Raw genomic sequence first — 24,626 nt, 5'->3', positions numbered from 1 at the left:
ATTAAGGTTTTAAATGTGATTGTAAGGTTGATGTTTTTGGAGTGTCTGCCCTGCTTTGAGCAAAATTTCCACTGATAGTCTGAAAGAGATCCATTTTTTTGCTTCTTACATTGTAATATCATTTCAGGTGCATTTATTAATACAAATAAAGATGATCTTTTTGTCCTGTTTATCATCACATCGTCTTGTAAGGTTCTCCTACGTGCCTAAAGGAACGTTCTCCTTGATTACTTAGTTTGGTTAAGCAACCATATCTAGAAAAGTGTTGGTCAAACAAGAATGATGAAAGCTTCTGTACTTTTGTGCATTGCTCGAGTTGCCGTTCAATATACACAATATATGTGTATATTGTACATTGTAAATATGTATATTCTGTAATGCAAAAACAAAACCAAAGAGCAAAGTGTACCGGAGTCAAATTCCTTGTTTGTATGTACGAACATGGCAATAAAGCTGATTCTGATTCTTTATTTCCCCAGATGTGTCCTGACACAACCTTGACATTCAAAAAATTTCATTTTTTTCATGCTTCAGCTTACACTCACCATAATCATCTGATTAAGATCATCAGACTCCACGCAGAACCATGTGACTGAAATATGATGTTAGCAAGTTAAGAAATTGGCTCTGTCATTGTGAGGGAATAATACGTACATTCACCCCAGTTTGAAGTCCTTTTCAGCAACTGACAGATTTTGTTCCATGACTGCCACGTATTTACTTCCATCCATGCTCCCATTAAATCGCTGCCCAGCTTCCATGCCCCTGCTGAGTAAAGCATCCCCACAACATGATGCGGCCACCACCTAGTTAGCAGAAAACTGCAAATGGGACTTATGTCATTCTCATCTCTACAGCTCCTCCAAGGTTCCCTGGGGCATTTTGGTGGCTTCTCTAATCAATGCTCTCCTTGCTTGACCAGTCAGTTCAGATAGACAGTCATGTGTTGGTAAACTTGCAGTTGTACAGAAGATGGGCTGAACGGTTCTCAGTGAGATGTTCAAAGATTGGGATATTGCTTTATAACATAACCCCGCTTTTAAACCTGTCTAGTATGTTGGTGCTCACACAACACCTGTATTCGAGGTATCAGAGAAAAGTGGGGCTAAATACAAATGCGCACACACTCTTCCAGTTTTATTTCTAAAAATAAAAATGAAAACCATTATTAACTTTCTTTCTACTTAAGAATTATGCACAGCTGTGTAATGGTAAAATCCTAATAAAAACGCATTGTAGTCTGAAGTTTAGGCATTGCTCAGCACACTAAAAAGGTCACAAACTGGATGAAAATTTGGGGAAAAATTTAACAGGACTCAAAACATTTAAAGGTTGCAGTACTTAGTAAAATGTAACCTTCCATGGGTCAATCACAGTCAAACCTACTGGGACCCACTAACAGAAAACTTTGGGGTACATGTCAATATTAATGCATTTTAGACTTCATTAGTTCTAACATGCCCTCTGATGCCCAGTATGACTGTTATGCCTCGCTCTTTCCTGCACGAGTGTCCCGTTGAGAAACTCGTTTCTATTGATTGCTTTTCCAGGCATCACGGAACATGATACATATTCAGTTGTAAATATCAACCTTTTCCCCCAATGCCATGGCATTTTCTGCCATAAATACTTTAAAATGCGAGCCTGTGAGGTAATATGAAATGTTATGGAGCGGTAAATAAAGGCAGGGTTAAAACAGTAACAGATGGCAGGCTCGTTTCAGTGTGTGGCTAGAGCAACGCTCGCTAAGAAAGAGCCTGATCGGAAAAGAGGGCACGATTCAATTTCAAGACTGCCTTCAATTGGAAGTTCAGTATTAAAGGAGATACAGCAGACAGATACAGGGGTTGGACAATGAAACTGAAACACCTGTCATTTTAGTGTGGGAGGTTTCGTGGCTAAATTGGACCAGCCTGGTAGCCAGTCTTCATTGATTGCACATTGCACCAGTAAGAGCAGAGAGTGAAGGTTCAATTAGCAGGGTAAGAGCACAGTTTTACTCAAAATATTGAAATGCACACAACATTATGGGTGACATGCCAGAGTTCAAAAGAGGACAAATTATTGGTGCACGTCTTGCTGGCGCATCTGTGACCAAGACAGCAAGTCTTTGTGATGTATCAAGAGCCACGGTATCCAGGGTAATGTCAGCATACCACCAAGAAGGACGAACCACATCCAACAGGATTAACTGTGGACGCAAGAGGAAGCTGTCTGAAAGGGATGTTCCAGTGCTAACCCGGATTGTATCCAAAAAACATAAAACCACGACTGCCCAAATCACGGCAGAATTAAATGTGCACCTCAACTCTCCTGTTTCCACCAAAACTGTCCGTTGGGAGCTCCACAGGGTCAATATACACGGCCGGGCTGCTATAGCCAAACCTTTGGTCACTCATGCCAATGCCAAACGTCGGTTTCAATGGTGCAAGGAGCGCAAATCTTGGGCTGTGGACAATATGAAACATGTATTGTTCTCTGATGAGTCCACCTTTACTGTTTTCCCCACATCCAGGAGAGTTACGGTGTGGAGAAGCCCCAAAGAAGCGTACCACCCAGACTGTTGCAGGCCCAGAGTGAAGCATGGGGGTGGATCAGTGATGGTTTGGGCTGCCATATCATGGCATTCCCTTGGCCCAATACTTGTGCTAGATGGGCACGTCACTGCCAAGGACTACCGAACCATTCTTGAGGACCATGTGCATCCAATGGTTCAAACATTGTATCCTGAAGGTGGTGCCGTGTATCAGGATGACAATGCACCAATACACACAGCAAGATTGGTGAAAGATTGGTTTGATGAACATGAAAGTGAAGTTGAACATCTCCCATGGCCTGCACAGTCACCAGATCTAAATATTATTGAGCCACTTTGGGGTGTTTTGGAGGAGCGAGTCAGGAAACGTTTTCCTCCACCAGTATCACGTAGTGACCTGGCCACTATCCTGCAAGAAGAATGGCTTAAAATCCCTCTGACCACTGTGCAGGACTTGTATATGTCATTCCCAAGATGAATTGACGCTGTATTGGCCGCAAAAGGAGGCCCTACACCATACTAATAAATTATTGTGGTCTAAAACCAGGTGTTTCAGTTTCATTGTCCAACCCCTGTATCTCAACCTATAAACTAATGGAGAGAGTGCCCTTATCCTACACTGCCACCTGCTGGAGTACCTCAGAAACTGCTGGCCAAGAGTCAATGTTGACACAAATTAGGCTTTATTTCAAATTGAGTAAATGGTATTCATAAGAATTCTGAAATACTATAGCAGTGTACTAAACAAAAACAATGTCAAAACTAACAAAACTCAGGACAAAATGCCCACTATATATTCAAATATATACAACTTAGATAAATAAAAAAATACTGTTGAGAATTGACTGCTCTGCGCTCCTCCTAATCCTCTGTAAGCAGTGCATCGACAGAAATGACTAGAAACAGGAAACTGAACAAATTATTGACTTTGGATAAGAAAAAAAATAGAAAAAATAAATGCAAAATTTGTGATTGTATTTTCAATTTGTCACCGCTGCAGCCCTGTCCCCATTTCATACAAAACATCCTGAGATGAAATACATCCCACTCGTTTACAGGCATAGTTTAGAGCTTCAACAGCAATACATTTTTTTTTTTACAATATGGCTTCAACACAAACAACCTGAAGTTTACAGTATTTTACAGAGAGGTTATGTTCAACAATCAAAAAGCCAACGCAGTACAGAAAATGTAAAAAAAAAAAACATAAGAAACAGGTGCTTGACAGGGTAAATAAACTAAATTAGGCTCGCCAACCAGCAGCAATTCCAGTCATATTTTCTCAAAAGCGCCAAGCATTAACATTCTCCAACATTTAAATGACTTCAGTATCATACAGTGATACTGAGCTTACATTTCATTGAAATAGCAAAAAGTTTGAGAAAGAAACTAAGTCTCTGTCCACACTTACTCACAAAAGGGAATCCTATTCTCTATGACAACAGAGATTTTTCAAAACTCAGCTTTTGGTGGTTGGGTGTGAACTGGATATCTGGAGATAATTAGAAATGCAGACAGAGAAGGCCCATTTTACAAATGCCCACTCTGGCTTTCTGTGCTTTAACCACAACAATAGTGAAGTTATTTTTATTGGTTATTCCACATCTGTCTCTCTTTGTTTCGACTACGTTTCCATGAAACTTTGCCCTTTTCTCCGGTATTCTACTTGCACACAAGCTGTGTCAAAGACACGCTGAGCTATGACTGTTTTGTTAGAATCATTAGCCTAGAAATCATTCCCGCATCATGACACTGCCAATACCAGACTCCACAGTGGGGATGGTGAGTTCAGGATGAGGTGCATTGTTTTAAATGTTGATGTAGTTAATGCCAGATTTCTACTTCAAATACTCAGGTGATCGAGATGCTCATCTTCTTAATGAGCCACTAATCCGCATGAAGCATCTCCGGGACCTTCAGGAAAGACTATGTCCAGGAAAGATTTGAATGGTTGCTGTTGTGAGGAGGTTCCCATTTGTTTTTGTTTTAATCTCCCGAGTGGCAACTCTTTTTGTAAAAGAAGGGTTTACAGTTTAAAAAAAAACAAAAAACCACTAAACTATCCCAAATTGCTCAAACGCTCCATGTGAAACAGCTTTTCAGCAATCCCTGCCGCAGGAACAGTCTATTATGACCAAAGGTGGACAAGCAAATAGGAATTACCAAGGAAAGCTTTACAAAATAGATACTTGTTACTAAAACATATTTAAGCACGTCAGAAAAGATCGTTGAGGAATCATTTGGTTGGTGGTGCCACGCTTGGGTCAGACCTGCTGAGTTAAAATGACGTGTGTCGATTTAAAGCTTTTTCAAAGGGGATTTTACCAGCAAGACTCCCTTCCAGCCTGAGACTTTCAAAGCTGTGAGTGAATACAAGAGAAGACATTGAGACAGAAGGTTGGAGGAAGCTTTGACCCCCCGGCTTTTATCTAAATCCCCAGCATGCTTCCTGTTTTTTACAGCCTGTAGAGTTCCAGAGCCAATCCTTAAATAATTCCTTGGAGAGGTCTGAGGGAGGCCTCAACCGTGGCCTCTGCACCGACCCAGATGCGGGAAGCAGACAGGCAGACCCCCCTTCTCTGTCAAGTGCAACGTTGGAGGAGCCGATCGGCTCTAGTGCCTCTTAATTGACGACACTTTCTTCTTCCTGGCTGCAAGCATCTCATAAAAGGGGTCCCTGCTAATAGCAGCTCTGTGGAAAAAGATGCAGAAGAAAATGTAAATAAAGGCGAAGTAATCTAGTGTGCAAATTATTGCACCGTCACAGTGCTGTAATATAACCAGATATCTGCCTGTGTACATCAAATTTCATATTGACTTTTTTCCACATTTTGTCACAATAAAACCACAGATATCAATGGATTTAGTTGGGATTTTATAGAGCAGACCAACCCAAAGCAGTGCATAACTTAAAGTGGCAAGAAATAATGTTTTCAGAACTTTAAAAATAAAAATAATAACTGTGGGTCTGTGACATGTATTTGAGAGAATACCTTGTGGGGCCACCTATCACTGCAACTGTAGCCACATGTGTCTTTTGGGGTATCTGCTTCGCAAATCTAGTGACACCAGACGTTTTGCCCATTCTTCTTTGCAGGATAGCTCAAACGTATTCAGATTTGATAGAAATCGTCTGTGAACAATTTCCAATCCTTGCAACAGATTCTGAATTGGATTTAGGTCTGGACTTTTACTGGACCATTGTAACACGTGAACATGTTAGGATCTAACCCAGGGGTTGGAGTGGGTCAGGTTCCTGCAACTTTTAGATGTGTCCTAGTCTTACATACCTGAATCAAATGGCTAAATTGCCCCCTCAGCATGCAGTCAAGCTCTGCAGAGCTGTGCTAATGAGCTAATTACATGAAACAAGTGTGTTGAAGCAGTGACCCCTCTGAAAGTTGCAGAAACCTGACCCTCAAGGTCTTTGGTTTTTGCTTCCTGATCAAAAAACATTAGTAGTTCTGGCTGTGTGTTTAGGCTCATTTGCCTTTTGGAAAGTGAACATCTCAAGTCTTTGTCAGACTCTTAACAAATGTTTTTCCTGGATTGTTCATCTATCTTTCCATGAACTCTGACCCCCGCTGAGAAAAAAAAAAATCACTGCACCTTGATGCTACCACCACCATGACTAATGACAGGACAAGTATAATTAAAAAAGATGAAGGGGTGTCAATGCTTTCGCAAGGCGCTGTAAGTCAAAAACAAATCAACAACCTGACATTAGGTTTGTTTTCACAATAAACTAAATTGTTATGGGTCAACAGAAAATGAGATAAAAATACTTACTTTATGCTGTTCATCCATTCCTCCTTTTCCTCTGCAGTGGGGGCAGAGATGCGATAGAAGGTGTGGTTGCCCTCGACAACGCGGCCATCCGCCTCAGTTTTGCAGGCTTTTATTACCTGATCTTTGTTGTCGGGGATAAAAAGTTCAAAGCAATTCTGCGAGAATGAAATAGACAGGTCAGAAACATGAAGAATAGTCTGAAAAAAGAAAGCCAAAACCGCTGCTAAATCTAGATGAACCACTAGAGGCTGCACTACTTACAGGCTTCTTATCCTCAACCTCCCTGATGCTCAGATTCTCTAATGGGATGATTCCTCTGGGCTCTTTGTCCTGAAAAAATAAAAAGCGTAAATAAGCATGTTCTGCACATAAATGTGCAACAGCATCAGGTAACAGTGATACTCACTGTGGTGTACTCAAAGTAATAAAGACAGTTGTCTGTGAGAATGAACCATCTTCTCTTCCATGTTTTAACCCGGCCCCCTGTGGAGCAAACAGCCAGAATCAGATTTGAGGCTCGGCAAGACAAGGGCATGAGGAGAAAGAGACGAGCACCAAAAGCACCGAGTGGAGCAGCAGACAGGCAGACAGATGTATGGGCAGACAGACAGATGACGGCTCCAGGGGTCCCTATTAACCACACCACTTGTCGCCAAGTTATCCCCTTCACCACAGTATTTAGAGTTAGTGGACAATTCAAAACGATTGCCTCGCCTCGTACAGCACAAACTACAGACTAAATCTACTTGTATTTAATCTCTTCCAGCTTTTTAAAAATAGAAATATGTCTTTTCATTTATCCTGCTGATTCACAGGGACATGTATATAACAATGCTGGCCAATCGAAGCATACAGTGTTAGAAATATGAAATGAGCCCAGATTACTTTATGAAAGCTCAGACCCTATTCAGCCCCGGTACTAACATCTGTTCTGAGCAATCTGATCACATCTGGACAGCGCTAAGTCCAGGTGTGAACGCACTCAAAAGCATTTTGAAAACGGCTTACCCAAGACCTCCAGAAGTGGTCTGGGACACAATCTGCATTAGTTTAGCACTGAAAGAGCAACCTGATGCGACTCCCCTCAAGGAACAAAGTTATTAAATGGGCGTTTATAGATACATTCAAAAAACACTGCTGGATAAATTAACAGATATTTCAAGGAACGTTCTAAAAGTTCAGAATTTTGGGGGATAAAGGATTTATTTTATACAAAGGTCTAAAATTTCAGTGCTCAATTATTTTAAAACCCCTAAAATGCTTACAGAGTTAACATTTTAAACTACAGCAATGTATGTACTGTAGCAATTAGAGCTACTTTATGTACTCCCAGGAGAATGTGGACTTTCCTTAACTGCTTGATAACTAACATATACAAATCTATCATGTTACATGACAGATTATGAAAAACACGAAAGGATTAAAGAGCACTTTCTCCTGTACTCCGTTCAACCTTCCTGTTATCTGCCGAAACTTTCAATCTTTCTCGCAACCTGAATAAACTGCAGGTACAAGCTTCTTACATCTCTGTGCGTCCTCTGACTTCAGTTTTAAACACGACTGAGTTTACCCTCAACACCTTCCACACTGAACAGTGTTGCTGCTACTGGGACATGAGACCACGTAGTCATGGTGTGTTCACTGATCAGAAAAAAGACTGGATCACATAGTTTCATCAGGGTCGGTCGATTTCTCGGTGCATCTCTACCCATAATAGACTTTTATAAAGAGTCCCACGCTTTTTTTCTGCTTAACTTCTGTCACTGTGTCTATTAAGCTGGATAATGTAGCTCATTAGGAGTTTTGTAGCAAAAAAAAAAAACTACACAAAGACCCAGGTGATTCTCAGCCATGTTAATGTCTGCATAATATCGTATATGCGATGTTAGGCAAACATCAGTAGACCTTGTTAATGTTTACTATGTTTTGTTCAATGCTTGCTGATCAGCTGACAGCCCACTGAGTGACTTGTTTCTGTGTTTATTCGCATCTAAAAGAAGGAAACTAAGATCTGATCGCTCAGGACGGATTTTAATGCCAGGTGTGAACGGTCTACTTTAATCTGATTTCGCAAGATAAGTGTTTGAGGATTAGGTTCGAGCCACAGGGGGCTTGGTGGGTAACTCTGCACTCTGTTGATCTGCAATTGACCTATTGGCCTCTTTGTCACCAATACTTTCTGCGAGGGGAAACCTGATTACAGAAGCAGATGAGTAACTAAACACTGGGAGGAATGGGATGTCGACCCACTGAGTAAGACAGGAGAGCCCAGGCAAGACAGGACTGACAGCTGCCGTCTCTAAAGGCGTCTTAGAGTTGAATTTCCTGTTTGTCTAGACAAGAAAATCCCATCACCGATGTTGGAAAAGAAAAAAAAAAAAGGTGCGCAGCAAAACTCATTTTCCAGCAGGTGTGGTTTTGAGGAGACTTCTGTACAAACACGTAGAACACACTTTTGTCATCATATTACAGCGAAGACGCTGTATATGATATCCAATCATATTCCAGACTCTAAGCTTAGCATCTACAGACATTGTTGACATCTGCGGCTCCTCTCCACACGTCGAACAACAAAAAAAAAAAAAACAAAGCAGACAAACAAAAAACACAGATGCAGAATCACAAAGCTTATTGAGCTGTTTCCAGATTGAAATTGGTTTGATGAGCCACGTCGGTTCCTCACAATCAAAGAAAACAGAACAGAGTCCCTTCTGCAACAGCATCTGGAAAGTGGAGAAACACCCCGACATGCTGTTGCAGGGAGGGGTGTGGATGTTGTTGGACTGGAACGAAGCTGGAGAGGAGGGAGTAACCCAGGCAAGATAGGACTGTGGGAGGTTAAAAGGAAGCATGCTTTCTTTTAGATTACAAGTAAATGGTCATGTTTTTACCCCTGCAGAGAGGAGGACACTCATAGTTCTGGCAGATCATTCTAATTTGTTGTTTTCTGTATTTTTGCCAATTAAGTCCATTTTCAGAGACACTCTTGCCCCCCCACAGATTATTCCAGTCCACCAAAACAGGCTGCAGCCACTTTTACCCTTCAGATCCAGTTCTAGCATGAGAGAAGGAGAGCAGAGCTTCGCTGATGAAAAGATGCAGTATTACCTTTCCAAGCAATCAGACAGCAACTCTCTAATGACTATTTGGGTTTTTGATTATTTATGAAAGGTCTTTGCTGTGCTCAGAGAATGTTAACAGGTATAATGCACCTTCCAAACAAAAAAAAGAAGTTCAAAGAGGGTCACCACCAGAGCATACAGAGGAATAGAAGCTGCTCAGTAGAGTGATCACAAAGCAGCAGCTCCCCCAGTTCGAGCCTACAAGGTGGTGAATGCACCCAGTGAGCACCCAGCGAAGATCAGACCACCAGCATGTTGACAGACGGAAGAGACAAACATCTGCAATTTCAAATGAGCTGATGTAGAGACGAAAAGTGACACAACCTTGAATTTAATTTAAAACACGAGGAACAAAACAAAAAGCATGGCAGACCACCAAAAGCACCCCATAGCCGAGAGATGGACTAGTTTTTTTCTTTTTCGGAAGAGCAGGTGTACATACCTCCTGAGGAAAGACAACGGCCAAAATCATGGGAACAAACAAACAAACGAAGAGGGGGGAAAAAAAAAACATAAATCAAATTAAATGGAAATCATATCACCACAGTCCTTTCTAAATCAGTGAGGCTTTGATGCACTGCTTTACATTCCACAAGAGGGCGCTCCACTCAATGTGGACAGCTTCTGTAAAGCACTACATGAAAAAAAAGCCTCTACTTTGGGTTTATTTCAGTTATGTCAAGAAATTGACCTTCCACCGTGATTATTGTACTCATTTCTCCCCACTAGGAGTCATTGGAGAAAGTAATTCTTCACATCAATGTAACAACTGGTTGTAAAAATTCACCGTGAAGTAAATATTCGGTTTTTTTTCCTTCCAAATTCATGTTGGCTTCCGTATTCACAGTGAATCTGTACAACAGAAAAACAAATCTGAGAGGAAACAAAGGCTGAGGAGTCGGGGGATAGAGAGGATGTGTAACAGTTAGCCCTTATATCACATTTTGTCACCAAACTTCAATCTATGCAACTGGGAATTAAAGCTGTAAAGTGCACATTATTTGCCTTCAGTCAACACTTTGTAGAACCACCTTTCTCTGCAATTACAAGCGCAAGTTATCTGAGGTATGTCTATGGATTTGCACATGTAGAAACTGAAATTTTGACCCAAATAAGCTCAAGTTCAGGCAGACTGACTACAGAATGCCTGTGAACACAAACCTTTACAGGATTTTCACAAATTCTCAAATAGATTTGGGTCTGGATTTGTCGAAGGCATTCTTACACATAAATTAGTTTTGGTCTGAACCATGTTTTGTTAGTGTTGTCCTGGTGAAAGGGGAACCTCGGCTCTAGTCTCAAATCTACCTCTAATAGGCTTTCTTCCAGGATTACTCATATTCAGCTCCAACTCTGAGGAGCTACGCTGTCCCTGCGGACTAAACGCATTCCCACAGCATGATGCCGCTCTTAACATGTGCAGGGTAATAACATTTTGCATGTAAGCCAAAACATCACATTTTTTTCTCATATGACAAAAGCACTTTCTTTGTCGTGCTTGCTGTGTCCCCTACATGTCAGTAAACGTTAAACTGGACACCTTATTGCTTCCTTCCCCCCAGCAATGTCTTTCTTCTTGCCACTCTTCCACAACGGCTAGTTTTGTTGAGTGCATGACTATCAGTTGTCCTATTAATGCTCCTCCAGATGTACTGTGGCTCTCTCGTCTGCCTAGCCCATCAGTGTAGGTATGGCACTCATGCCTCTGCTGGTTTGCAGTTACAGAACAGTGCTATTTGGGATGTTCAAAGTTTGATATATTGTTTTATAACCTCGCTCTGTTTGTTGCTGTGTTCCTTGGTCTTCATGATGCTGTTTGTTCACTAATATTCTCTAACAAACCTCTGAACCTTCACAGGACAAATGAGTTTATACTAAGATGAAATCCTACACAGCTGAATTCTTTAATAATTAGTGGGCTTCTAAGGCAACTCGCTGTTGTGTATTTTATTAAGGGGTATCTGAGCAAATGGGGACGAATACAACATTTTTAAAACCATGCATCACTTTCCTTCTATTGTTAAATAAATCCCTATAACATTAGAAAACATAGCAAAGTTCAAAGTGTATGTACACTTTTGGAAAGCACTGTAAATCACAAAAATCATGATCCAGGTGTGTGCTTGCAACCCAGTTTAGGTAAAGGTCTTAAATAATTCAAATGTCTCAACATGTTCTGGTCGGATTCATTATACATTAAAGCAGGCAGAGACACCCTCAGGTGTTGCGTTCGTACACACCTATTCTCATACACACACATGGACCATAGAACTCAGAAGAGAGAGATGTCATTCTCCGTAAACTGCAAAACAAAAAGTCTTCTATCTGAAGGTATAGGATCTAAAACCCGAGCGTTCCTGGAGAAGAGGAACATTAGAGATATCGAACTCACCCAGCTTTAACAGCCAGCCCTCTCTATCTGGGTTGAAGAAAGTGTGTGTGAGGTCGTTGCCGTCGTCTTCGGGAATTTTGAAAGGTTCATTCTTGATGCTGTCGTATAGATTCTGCAATAAACAGGAGGGATCAACTTTGATAAAAAGACATGTAGAAGGAACGGTCACCAGAGGTTGAGTTTGGAAGGTCTTCTCACCCTGAGCAGGTCTTCAGGTAGGTCTCCTCCATCGTTAATGCCTCTGTTCATGGAGATGAACCGCTCCACAGTTGGCTTGTCCCTCACATTGGGGTTGTGAAGGCTGGTGTTTAGCATGATGATGGCAAAGGAAAGGATATAGCATGTGTCTGTAACATACAACAAGAGCCATGCTGTTTAAAAGATGGTGAAAGGTTAAGGTTTTATCATAAAAATGATTCCACTGTATAATAATATGATTAAATATGAATGTAAACTGGCTGAGCTGAATGCAGTGTGCTTTCATGCGCCGAGGAGTGGACAGCTGTAGCACTGTCTGCGATCAGTGGGCAGACTGCATGTGGGCACTACAGCATTCATGTGCATCTAAACGTGCATCAGGCATGAGCTGAGGGACAACACGGCTGACACAGCAGTACTTTATAAGCACTGTTAGGTTCGAGAAAGCACATTAAATATTAATATCCATCTGCATGCATGTTAGTGCCTGTCTGTGGGGAGCATCGTTTTCCAGAAGCCACGTGCTCAGCGGAAAAGGAGTCTGTCAAATGAAGCTGCTTTGAAATGATTTTCTTTAACTGGCCACCACATCTTGGCCTAATAGTCTTTAGTCAGTGTTTTTTACATATAGGTTTCAACTGGGTGTGTTCCCCAGGTGTAACAGAATACTGCGCACGGTCTCGGTGAACCCTTTGGGCACTGTGGTTACACGTTTTCCACGCTTTTTGTGGAATTCCTCAAGATCAAGTCATTTTCAAAATAAAATACAAATTATATCAAACATACCTTTCAACAGGAGGGCTGCAAAAACGTAGCACTGTATGACACAACTAATTTACCTGTGGACTGGAAAACACCAGGGTTGCACTGGCAGTAGCGCTGAGCGAAGGCTTCCATCATGCGGTCGATCTTTTGGGCTTCTCCCGGCAGACGAAAACTCCACAGGAACTGCCTGTTATAGGACGCACGTTAATCAGCAACGCTCCCACTCCCTCTGAAGGAGATGGATTTCTTTGCCTCGCTTTTGCATGAGTCTGAAGCTAAAAGCTGCATCCTTGCAAATAGCAAATATGTGGGGGTTTTTTAAAATGGCGACATTTTACCTCAGGGCCTGAACCAAGTTGAGGTCTGTGAATTCATGAAGTTCCACAAAAGCATGGAGAACCTGGATGTTGAATTCATCTCTGAGGGAAACAAAACAAGATAAGCTTGTTATAGCAAAATCGTAAGTAAATATGCCTTTATTACTCAAGACAAAATATCCTCAAGATTTACCTTCAGTGATAATTATAAGATTATAATCTTAATCCAGTGTTACTTGAATAGAGGAACATACAATTTCCTAGCACATCAGATAAAAATGACATTTTTATTCTCCTGTATCTTTATAAACAATAACAACAATTACTAATAAGCAACAGATTGCCAAACGAGGTTTTAAAAGAGAAATGTATAACCTTCGAGATTTTGTGAATATACACAAATATAAATATTAGAGACTTATGAATAAATTAGAGTCAATCAACCAGTTTTATTTGCTTGGCTCTGATTAGAACTATGGAAAACCATATGTTAATTTATTGCATCAAAGCAGGTGACCTGTATTGCTCTTAAAAATCATCTTCTTTTATGCACGTTGCCTTGAGTCGAGTATTAATCAGATGAAAGTTCGGGACATATGCTTTGATGCACACATTGGGAGAGCGTTCTGATCAGTTCTTTCTCTGCTGGGTTACTACTGCTAACAAGGAAGCTGCAGCACATTTCTTCCCTTCGTATTGTCAATGTTTAGAAAAGTTAAGTTTCCAATTCAAGCAAATTTATACAAATTAGTTCGCATTGGAGAGAGAAAATGTCTGGTGACCAGAATCAGCAGATCAAACTGGAAATCATCAAATTCTGCTGACCAGCTGTTAGTGCTGACAACACCCCCCTTTGGTGCGGAAGTTACTGCTGAGTGAAGTAGACCTAAAGTCATCTATGTTCAGCATCAGTGAGAGAGTGCAAGACAAAGTAGATAACAGGAAGGCTAAACAAAGCGCCACCAAGGTTCCCTCTCTTTTGAGCTTTCAGCCTCTGTCTGACAACATGGAAAATGCTGGATTTGGAAATTTTGGCAGCCTTCAGGAAATGTTAGAGTTGAGATATGGAATTACATTCTCCATATAACACATAGAAACTGCTGTTTGTTTACTGCTAGTCAGGCTAACTGCTAAAAGAAGATGTTTAATACAGTTTTCAAATGTTAAGCAGGTTTTATAGCTAATGCTTTTCCACATGGTGGCAAAATGTAACCTCTACTAACAGAAATAATCAATGATCTCTCACAAAGGCTAGAAAATATATTTCAAAAACTGTTTTAACATCTTATATTACAGATCTTATTGAAAATGTTGACTCTGTGTAAACTGATACTAGCAGGGCAGCTTTACAAACACCAGAGTTCGGAAAACAGAAACAAAATTCTGATCGGTGCAACTCTTGTAAGTAAGTGTCTAAATTCCTTAGCAAGAGAAATGGGATTGGCCAAAACCAGAATCTGCAGGTCAAACCTCAAAGATAACTGGTAAAAGGTCCTTGACAGACAACCTAAAATATGTATTTGTGGGCTTTTTCTGTTTCTGATATACTTAAAACTGGTTTAAAACAGTGATACTCCACAAATCCAACAGGGGGGACTATATATCCCCCACCACTGTTCACTTATGTAAACTAGATCATGAGATCATCCCACCCTTAAGTTCCTTTAGAGTAAATGATCTCTCCTTTGGCCATGATGGAGAGGCTCTAAGGAGCCAAGCTTCATATCCAGTCACCACTTTCAGTGGACAAATGACCACCAGAATCTCAAGACTCCCCTTGCAATGAAGAAACCAAAACACTTTAACTGACTTGATAAAAATCCAGCAGAGGGCTTCCATCAACTCCATTTCCATGTCTGACCTCAAAGCGGATCCCACCCCGAGCACAGCCCTAATTCCCCAACAGTCCCTGAGCTGTGCAGACTGGACTCTGAGCTCAGTCTTTTCTTATAATCTCTACTCTCCAGTGATATCTTTAATTGCTTAAAACACATGCATTCCCAAGTTGTGAGTGTCTTGGTCACGATACTGATGAGTTTACTAATTAAAGACACATGGACGACCACTGTTGAGTAAGAGGCATTGTCTTGAGATGATGCTTTTAATGTGGAACAAGTATTCAGTGTTTGGGAAAGGAATGGGTGTGGGCCTGACAAAAGTAATAGCAAAACTATGCTCTCAGTGCTTTTGTCACACTCGTGGATGGGTGCTGGTAAAACCGGATCAAAAGCAAAAGAGCGGAAGAGGAAAGAAAGCACTCTGCTGACCTCTCTCCAAGATAATCTCCGATGGCTGTTTTGTTCAGGCCCTCGCCTTTGTAGAGGAACTGAGCGATGTTATCACTGGTGTTCTTCAGCAAGTCATTTTCGATCAGGAACTGGATCCCCTGTAAAAGAGACCAGGCCTTCAAAGTAAACCCTGCACATCAAAACATGCAGGAAAAATACTTGTTTTTGCAGCTCCAAACCTTTTTGGGGTCCATGTTGAATTTCTTTCGGCCCATGGCCACCTGTTTGTTCCTCTGCATATTCTTCCTAGAAAGTCAACATTGAGCAATATTTTTAGCTGTTCTTGGTATTAACACAATATTGTGTAATACAGAGATGTATTTTTTTAATACTAATGCTTTTTTCTGTAACCAACTTCAGTACCTTGCCTGATACTGCTTGAATTTACTTCTACTTGGTCATGTGACAACTGCAAACTATATATTTATCTAGCAGGAATTAAAAATAAACCAAAAACACAAAGTGGTACATAAATGTGAAGTGGAAGGAAAATTATACATGGTCTTCCTATTTATTAGCAGGTAAAAATCAGAACATTTGTATTCAGCCCCCTCTACTTTGATACCTCTAAAATATGTATGAACCTTTTGGCTTTTGTGCAAACACTGATCATCGCCCTTAACACACCAGCTCTATGGTGAAACAGTTGTGGCAGCATCATGCTGTGGGAATTCAATGTTGAATTTGCAGCAAGACTTGATAATTGCTGTTCCCAGTTGCGTTTCATCCAATCAAACGGAGGTTGACCTATTCTACAAGTTGAGCCTATATGCGAGCCTTTTCAGGTTTTTGTCTGTAAAAACGCACAAATATGCACTGGTTTGTGTTAGTTTAAAACAAAAAAACAATAAAATACATTATAATTTGTGGTTTTAATGTTACAATTGGTAAAAAATATTAAAAACTTTCAACCGCTGAGAGAAAAAAAGAAGACACAACCAAGAGATTTCTATGACTATGTCCCTTAACAAGCAAAACTTAAAGAGAGCAGCAAATATTTCCTGCAATTTTATGCTACTCATCAGTCAAACGAGTCAAATCTTTTCAACAAACTGTTTTGATTTGGTCCTTGCTGGATAAATCAACAGGGAACAGACAGCCACAATAAATGTATTCAGTTTAGAGGGTCCCCCGCCCCCCAACATTTTTTCTTTTTGGCAGGGGCTGGTGATGCAGATCAAGTGAGATGTTAAAAGGTTGAGCTGCATATGGGAATGTCTCATTTTTCAGGCTTTGAATAATTCAGGGGTCCAAGCACGCCTCAATTCTCAGCTGATGAGACGTCACCACCTCTTTTCAATGATATGAGTGTTCCTTTGGTTTTTGAATGCCAAAGTCCGGCACTCATCTAAGCAGCGATAAGACGAGCTTTTTGGAGTGGTTTTACTACATTGAACAAATCAAATCACGAGAAAGTACTTGGATCCTCACTGGGTTCCCCACATGCAAGTGAAAAAGTGTTGGATGAAATTTTTCATAGCTGATATGATCCCTATCCACTTAAGTAGACCAAATCTCTGGAGATCATCCATTGTCTGCTTCTGCCAGTACACCCACTGCATTATTCAATGGAGCCCCCCACCATGGGGGGTGTGCCTGATGAAACATTTAAACTGCCTTAAAAGCAAAGTCAATTTATGGAGGGCATTTAGAGTGATTGAGAGCTCAAGTTAGCCATCAAACATGAATAATTGACAGCTTAATTCTGCTAACTTAATAGAAGGGATGCAATGAGCCAACTTAGGCAAAACAGAAAGGGACGGGTTAGGTCTGATTCTTGTTCTTACCTCTCCTCAGTGGAACCAAGGTTCTCAATCTCACTGGTTACTTCTGCTATCTCATCCTTCAGCCGCTGCAATGAAAACATACAGCAGTCTTAAAATACTTGCGAATCATCTGACCACCAATGTCACAGTGAAACACTATAGGGTCTTAACAAACACAAAACAACAAGCAAAGAATATGTAAGAAAAGGCAAGATCTTTAAGAGTTCCCAGGTTTTCTGGTTCACATGTTTACAGAGCTCAAAAGGCAACAACCTCAATATAAACTGATTTAAACAGTGTATAAGTCGATTGTATCTTATGATGCACTTTACTGATGGCTTTAGAGGCTGATTCTGTCGATCAAGTCGATTGTGCTGGAGCCAGACTGGCGTAATGGTGATAAGTAGATGAGTATGAACTTGACGTCATATTGATGGAGGAGTGGAAAACTGGAGTGCAGCACAGATAATGTAATATTTGGATGTTTTAAGCATATCAAGCACCATTTACTAGGGGAGTGATGTTGTTCATCAAAGAATTCGCAATGTCAAAAAATATTTCTTGTTAAAGTGAAGTTTGTCCAGTTCCAGCTGCGACCTCCTCTGGTGATGAAGATCTGAGCTATAATAGGCTCCCAGGATGAAGAAACAATTTGAAAAGCAATTTTTTTACTCTTATCCAAAAGATCATCAGTACAGCAGAATCGTCATTTAAATGTTAGATCAAACAGCGCTCAGGAGGGGAGGAGCACCTGTCACCCAGGAGGAAATGCCTAAGAAGCAAGTGCAACTCCTTGGTCAGGAATAATGTCCACCCACCAGTTCACATTCAATCTCCATGGTAACAAAGAGTTGTATAGTTGGTTACCATGGGTATTTCCGTCCAGCCTGGGTAGCCACCACCTCAGCAACGGACCATCCAACAACCAGTCCCCAATAAATCACAGAAGGCTAGGGCTACAAGATATCTTGCAAACTTATCGTCACTGCAATATCAGTAAATGCAACATTAGTATAGAAAATAACTGCTCAGATTGTAATAACATTAGCTAATTATATAAATCCCAAGCAGTTCACCATCTACGGGCTCGTAACTGCAATAAACCTCTCTTGAACTAAAATGTTTATTACAAGTCATATCTTCGTTGCAAAACTATTGCATGTTTTACTGATATCGCACAGCCCTACTGAAAAATATCCTCATCTATGTCAAAAATCAAATGAAACCTCCATCAAAGGGCATGGACCAAAACAATAAATTTTTCCGAGCAAGAGAGGCCGCCACAATCATGCGCAAAGTCACTTGCGAATGTGTGCAGTTTGAGGTCAACTCCCTATATTTATATTTAAAAATCTTATTGTTGAATAACAAAGGAAGAAGTTCCTTAGTCAATGTCTTGATGGAGTTGACGAATAAGGACTTCTTGTTTGACAAAGTGACAGACAAGATGTGACTAATCTAGAAGCAATAGGAGGAATATACAGCAGCTGGCTAACAGTTAGCGGCAGTTTGCCAGAGGTTCGGCTAAAAGCCACTAATGATGCTAGATCTGCTTCAGAGGTTCTCAACGGTACTTCATTAAAGGACTTCTACGTAGTTTTTTAATAAGTGTGTGCTGCATTTGATCATTTATAGTTTTAAAATCTAAGTTAAATACATGTTAGTCAACCCTAAACAAAAATATTCTTCACTGATTACAGATTCTTTAAAGCACAATTTGTGAAACCAAATCTCTCTTTCTAGTGAACTACACAACATGCATAATCTCTTCTCAAAAGCTGGATGCATAATGGCACCCCTAAAATTTACTTTCACCGAGCAGCTTTATTCATGCCATGCTTCAGTGATAGCATATCATTCCATATGGACAAAACTAACTTAGCAAAGATAAACCACAAAAGACACATCTGTGTTTTCAAGGCCTGTGCAATCACAATACATTCCTCAGATGCTTGCCTCGAAAAACAAAGACAGTCCTCATACAGAAAAAGACAGGGGCTGTGGTGGGTTGACCCACAGGAGCAGCAGAAAAAAGGGTGTGGGAGTCACAAAACAAGAAAGGGGGGTCAGTATGCAGACAACTGAGGGGGGCAAGGAGGGTGGGGGAACACAGGCAGCAGTGGTAAGAGGGAGGAGGGGGAAGGGCAGCAATAATGTCCCACACTCATAAAAATGAGGGACCTCCAGAGCCCACAAGGGTCAGCACAAGTCAAGTCCCCCCAAGCCTGCCCCCTTGGTGGGATATTCACTTACTACTAGTGGTTACTGAGTGACAGGGCTAACCTGAGCTGCACTCTACAATAATAAGTGCAGAGTTCCTGGACAGGAATGAAATAAACCATTTCTATGGAAATTCAGCAGAACTGATTTGACTGCAGAAATAATTCACTGACCACTTGCCTACTTCAAGTCACAGAGCCATTTGCTTGCTTCATTTACACCCACTTTGAATTCAAAACGGCATTTAAATAAGCTCAGAAAATAGGACTTGTACGTATAGATAGACGGCTGCTTGGTGAAGCAGTTGGTAGCACTGTTGCCTTGCAGCAAAAAGGTCTTGGGTTCGAGTCCCAGCCGGGGGTCTTTCTGCATGTTCTCCCCGTGCATGCGTGGGTTCTCACCGTGTACTCCGGCTTCCTTCCACAGTCCAAAAACCTGACTGTTAGGTTAATTGATCTCTCTAAGTTGCCCTTAGGTGTGAATGAGTGTGTGCATGGTTGTTTGTCCCATGCCCACACTCCTAAGTGTGCCCTTACGTGCATTCACACCTAAGGGTTGTCACACACTTAGATGTGAATGGCTGTTTGTCCTGTATGTCTCTCTGTTGCCCTGCGATGGGTTGCCGACCTGTCCAGGGTGTACCCTGCCTCTCGCCCATAGACTGCTGGAGATAGGCACCAGGTGCTCTGTGACCCACCATAGAATAAGCGGTATAGAAGATGTATGAATGAATGGATGTATAGATAGATAAACAGAGGCTTGCTCCATTGACACTTACAGATGATAAACTGGTGAGCAATGAGGGGAAAACACTTTCAAAGGAAGTGACTTGTTGGTAGAAAATACCTCACATTCCACAAGGAGTGGATAAGACAATTCTGAGAAAAAATAAGCAACATTCCAAGCAAATAACTTTTAATATAATTTTTTTATTTCATACCATTTATGGTGTCGAGATAAAGACACCCAAAATGTATTTCATTCATTTTTCTACCTTTTCTGGGTTTTTTTATATTATTAAATGCATTATACATTATTTTACAATGATATATTTAATACCCCGACTCTATCAGAACCCTGTCTTTCTTCTGCATTACCTGAATGTCCTCCAACAGCTCTTGCTTTCGCCGACGGATATTCTCCAGCTCCTGCTGCTCCGCCGGGGTGAGATCGTCTGGAACTGGACAGAGATAAAAGAGAAGATGAAAGGTTAGCATCGGCAGGCTTATCTATACACGTCTATTCCTAAAGTATATCCCTGAGGGGTGCGTCAGTGAACCAAAATCTGATTATACTTTCTAATATTTTTTTTTTCAACCAAAAGGTGAATGCAAAGCCAGCGCAAGGAATTTTGGAGTGCAGCAGCAGAGGATAAAATGTCTAAATGAAAACAAAGAAAAGGTGATGATTTTATTTATTAAAAACCTAAATTGGGACCCAAATCTGCAGCAATAAGGTGCACTCTGAAGAGCAAAAAACCTGGGTGACTATATAAAAATCTCAGGGCGGCTCAGTGGAGCTCAAATGTGACCGGGCTTAAAAAAGGTGCCGCTAGTGTTTCCGTCTCTCTCACAATATGGGCCTATAATTAGCTTGGCCTGTGCCATCAGCTGGGGGTCGAGCAACGTGTCCTGGTTAAAACACAATGTGCATGTGCATGGATGCTACCTGCACAGAAAGCAGCATCAGCACTCTCTGTAATATCAGTCTGAGCCCAGGCTCACTTCCAGCGACTTATACTGTTGAGCTGAAAAGGCTTTATTTTACTTTTCCTTTGATGGACATGAGAAGGAGTCTCCCATTTTAACAACGGTCTCGCATCAATATTTGTATATCAAGCGGCCATAATTCTACAACGCATTGGTTAACTTGCAGTAAGCTAATTCTAAATATACCTATTGAAATAATGTAGTACACATGTAACAGATTAGATACAATAATGCAGCTAGTAGGAAGATATAAAAACATCACACAATTTCTCATCAAACTAAAATCTGTCCAATCCAGTAACTGTTGAGGCCCAGAAATGGACGGCATGTGCTTTAGGAGTGCACACACTAGCTATTTTTGAGACTCTTATTTTGAAGTAAGACAGGAAGTACCCCACAGGTCAAAAGGTTGCAAACGGCGTCACGTTTCTGCTCACAAAGCCTTTTTTAAAAACCAGTATGACTTTCATGGATTATGGGATGTAGTTACAGCATGATGTATTATTTGATGAACCACTTTCCTCATTTTGCCATTTAGGTATTCACTGATGTTACCAGACCACTGCTAAATAAATGCTCAGAGAAAGAGAAAAAGGGCTTAGCTTCAGCATTGAGGAGATTTGCAACGGTCACAACTTCACTGCAAAAGCAAAACTAATCCTGAATAAATGTGCTTTCAGGATTGTCTAAAATAACTGTGAAAAGGGCTCTATGATTTCAGGAAAATATTTAATTGCAATACTATTGCTACAATTACAATGCAGAATGTGATTTTGGTGACTTGTTTATTTCTTTACCATTACATATTGTCCCCACCACTCTTTTAGTTAGTTTTTGCATCTCAGCCACTAAAGATGTAGTCAAGGCTTTTAGGTCAGTTAGAGTTTAACCAACTGGCCAAATATATTATCAATATGCTAAGCGAGAACGCCCGACACTTACATTTTTGTCCTTAGTTCTTTGCAATTTCAATACTGTGCACACCGATATTGTGACGACTGCAGTTCAACATATTGTGCAGCTTTAATTGCGATTACGAATTTTAATAATGCAAGCCTCTTTCTGTGACTCCTCCTCTGCCCTCCGACCTCTGCTCTTTATTTACACAGCGGCAGAGTTTAAGGGTCAGGGGTCTGGAACAGAAGCTTGACCCTGTGGAACTCTAGAAATTTTTAACAAAGTGATGGTAATAAAGTGATGGAAATGGAGCATGGAGAAATGCTCGATACCACGTCTTAGATTTCTGAATTCAGAGCTTTCCATTAAAAAAAAAAAAAAGTCCCTTTTCCATCAATCCGTGAAGTGAACTTTTCACCTAGAGTGCAATCTGAATAAAGGAGGTTACTTATTTTGAATAACAGGGGGAATGTGAGCCTGAACACCTTGAGGCAAATACCCATGACATTTACTGGAATGTCTGTTAATGTCTGACTAAAGAATAATAGACAATAGAAGCAAGGACAAAACTGAGGCCTTTCAGTCAGCTGGTAAAGACGACCACAACAAAACCATGTTTTCTTCCTGAGGCAGTTTGAGGCTGACCTTCCACACATCATGCTTCCTTACCTACAGCACCATCCGTAAAACATTTGTCAGCATCCACATAAAGCAACGTTTGATTCTGCACAAACCAGCACTCAGACCTGTGCAACCGTTTTCATTTTTTTTCGAAAAAGAACTTCATATTGATACAAGACGAGGATGCTTCAGAACAGCAATCTTATAACAGTTAGCCAAGTTCCCTTACTGGAAATATGATAACTATGAGGTATGCAGCAGTCAGGCACGATACGAGGCAACCACAACATTCCATAAACTAGAAAGACGGACAGGAGATGAGCAGCAAAAAAAGACTATAATTTAGCTCCAAGAAAAAAATAGAGAAAAACAGAGAAAAGTGATCATTTTTAGGATGAAATCTGTTCTCTTGTCCCACTGAGGACTACAAGAACCTCCAACTAGTCAGTCTGTCTATGCTAGTACACCAATTATCACCTTCTACAATCCACCTAAAATACTTAACATTATAGGACCTTTCTAGATTGGGAATGTCCCACTATTCAGCAAATCATGGGGCAGCCCATCCAATTAGGTAAATGTTGAGAGCACTGATCAAGTCTTAGTCTGCAAAGTTCTGCACTGACTAGGCACATAAAAAGCATCTGTCTAAAAATAAAGCTCAGTAAAACAAAGTGAAAATAAAAAGCAACAGAGACTAATGAGGAAAGACTGAGGAAGGAAGAGTACATCCACCTTTATTGTTTGCATCATGCACTGACGAAGCAAAATGCTTTCATCACTCCTGTCCAAATCTAAATTCTTGAGCCGGTCGGATGTATCGGAATCACATCTAGAGAAACTGTGAATTACTTAACTGCAGAGAGGCTGAAGGACCAAGAAACTGTGACATGAAGCTACAAACCACTCAACAGTAGCCAAATTCCCCTTGCAATTTTTAACCATCATAAACAAAACACAAATCCAATAAAAATGCAAAAAAGTGGAAAAAAATAAATAATGTCCACATATTTAAAAGAAAGTATTAGAGATTCACCAATCAACTGACCAGAGATTAAGTTATGCTAATTTTTCCTTGATGGGCAGGTCAAATGCTGAACAATCAATTTTTTTTACCCCCTTTCATTAAATCCATCAAATCTAAGATCTCCTACTTTTTTTGGTCTATAAATGCATCAACCAGCTTCTACTTTGATGCATTTTTTTTTTTTGCATTTTACAAAAATCAGACGGATACATGCTTAAAATGTGGTTAATCTTGTAACTCCTTTATTTCAATTCTTTTTCTGGTGAATTTAAAACTTCTGCCTCCATAAAAGAGCAAGCAGCCAATTTTTTTTTTCTTTATGGATTGCATGTTTTGCTCTTGTTGCATGACACTTGATGCAACTTTGGATGGCTGAAAAAAAAAAAAAAAACCTTTCCACATCTGACCTTGCAAAGATTAAAATGTCATTCCAGGTCTAACGCAGCACAGAGTTGACTCACATGATTGGCCAAAGTATACAAGATATGACATAATCCAAAGAGAGGAGAGAAATCCATAAAGAGAAGCTTTCTCTTTCTTCTCTTACTGTGGATCTCAACAGCATTTATTGTTTTTTCCCTTCTGTATAAAATTTGCTTACAGTAAAGACAACTGTGTCCCCAAATTAAAGTCACGCTAGCAAACATTTACTGTCACACCAGTATTTGTCTTCAAGACGTTAATGGCTGTTTCTGCACGTTTTCAAAAGACTGCTTCATATATGCTGCACTAGTGCACGGAAACATGAATGTTATTTTACTCTTACTGGAAGTGACTCATAACTGTTTTTCAGAGAGAATCTACAGTATGCAAATAAAGCTCAGACACTGAAGTCACTTGGTTTCAATCAGAGAACTTTATAAGACAAACTTACCATCAGAAAAAAAGCTGGGCACAAAAAGTCCTTAAAGATCAAAAATAAACCTTGTGGCTGGTCAAGAAGAGTGTATTAAATATAAACTTTTAGTCCTGGTTTTCA

The 24,626-nt window shown here is 40.4% G+C and overlaps 1 protein-coding gene across 4 annotated transcripts in view; it reads right to left on the bottom strand.

The window, feature by feature from the left end:
* Positions 1-3,202: 3,202 nt before the first annotated feature.
* LOC124862737 (cytohesin-1-like) overlaps positions 3,203-24,626 on the bottom strand; it is a 47,850-nt gene continuing 26,426 nt past the window's right edge. For 3 of the 4 annotated variants that reach the window (XM_047356825.1, XM_047356823.1, XM_047356824.1), the window contains exons 2-13: positions 20,491-20,573; positions 17,195-17,259; positions 15,587-15,653; positions 15,387-15,505; positions 13,141-13,221; positions 12,877-12,989; positions 12,038-12,186; positions 11,839-11,951; positions 6,732-6,810; positions 6,587-6,655; positions 6,326-6,480; positions 3,203-5,228 (exon numbers count right to left, since the gene is read on the bottom strand). In XM_047356825.1, coding sequence (XP_047212781.1) covers positions 5,150-5,228; positions 6,326-6,480; positions 6,587-6,655; positions 6,732-6,810; positions 11,839-11,951; positions 12,038-12,186; positions 12,877-12,989; positions 13,141-13,221; positions 15,387-15,505; positions 15,587-15,653; positions 17,195-17,259; positions 20,491-20,573 — 1,172 coding nt within the window. In that variant the 3' untranslated portion in view covers positions 3,203-5,149. The remainder of the gene's footprint in view (positions 5,229-6,325; positions 6,481-6,586; positions 6,656-6,731; positions 6,811-11,838; positions 11,952-12,037; positions 12,187-12,876; positions 12,990-13,140; positions 13,222-15,386; positions 15,506-15,586; positions 15,654-17,194; positions 17,260-20,490; positions 20,574-24,626) is intronic. The other variant, XM_047356822.1, reaches the window with a different exon arrangement.

This window comes from Girardinichthys multiradiatus, chromosome X (assembly GCF_021462225.1).
Source record: "Girardinichthys multiradiatus isolate DD_20200921_A chromosome X, DD_fGirMul_XY1, whole genome shotgun sequence".
In the NCBI taxonomy this organism is placed as follows: Eukaryota; Metazoa; Chordata; class Actinopteri; order Cyprinodontiformes; family Goodeidae; genus Girardinichthys; species Girardinichthys multiradiatus.
Note: the sequence above shows the minus strand (reverse complement) of the source record. Positions and strands in the feature narration are given on the sequence as shown.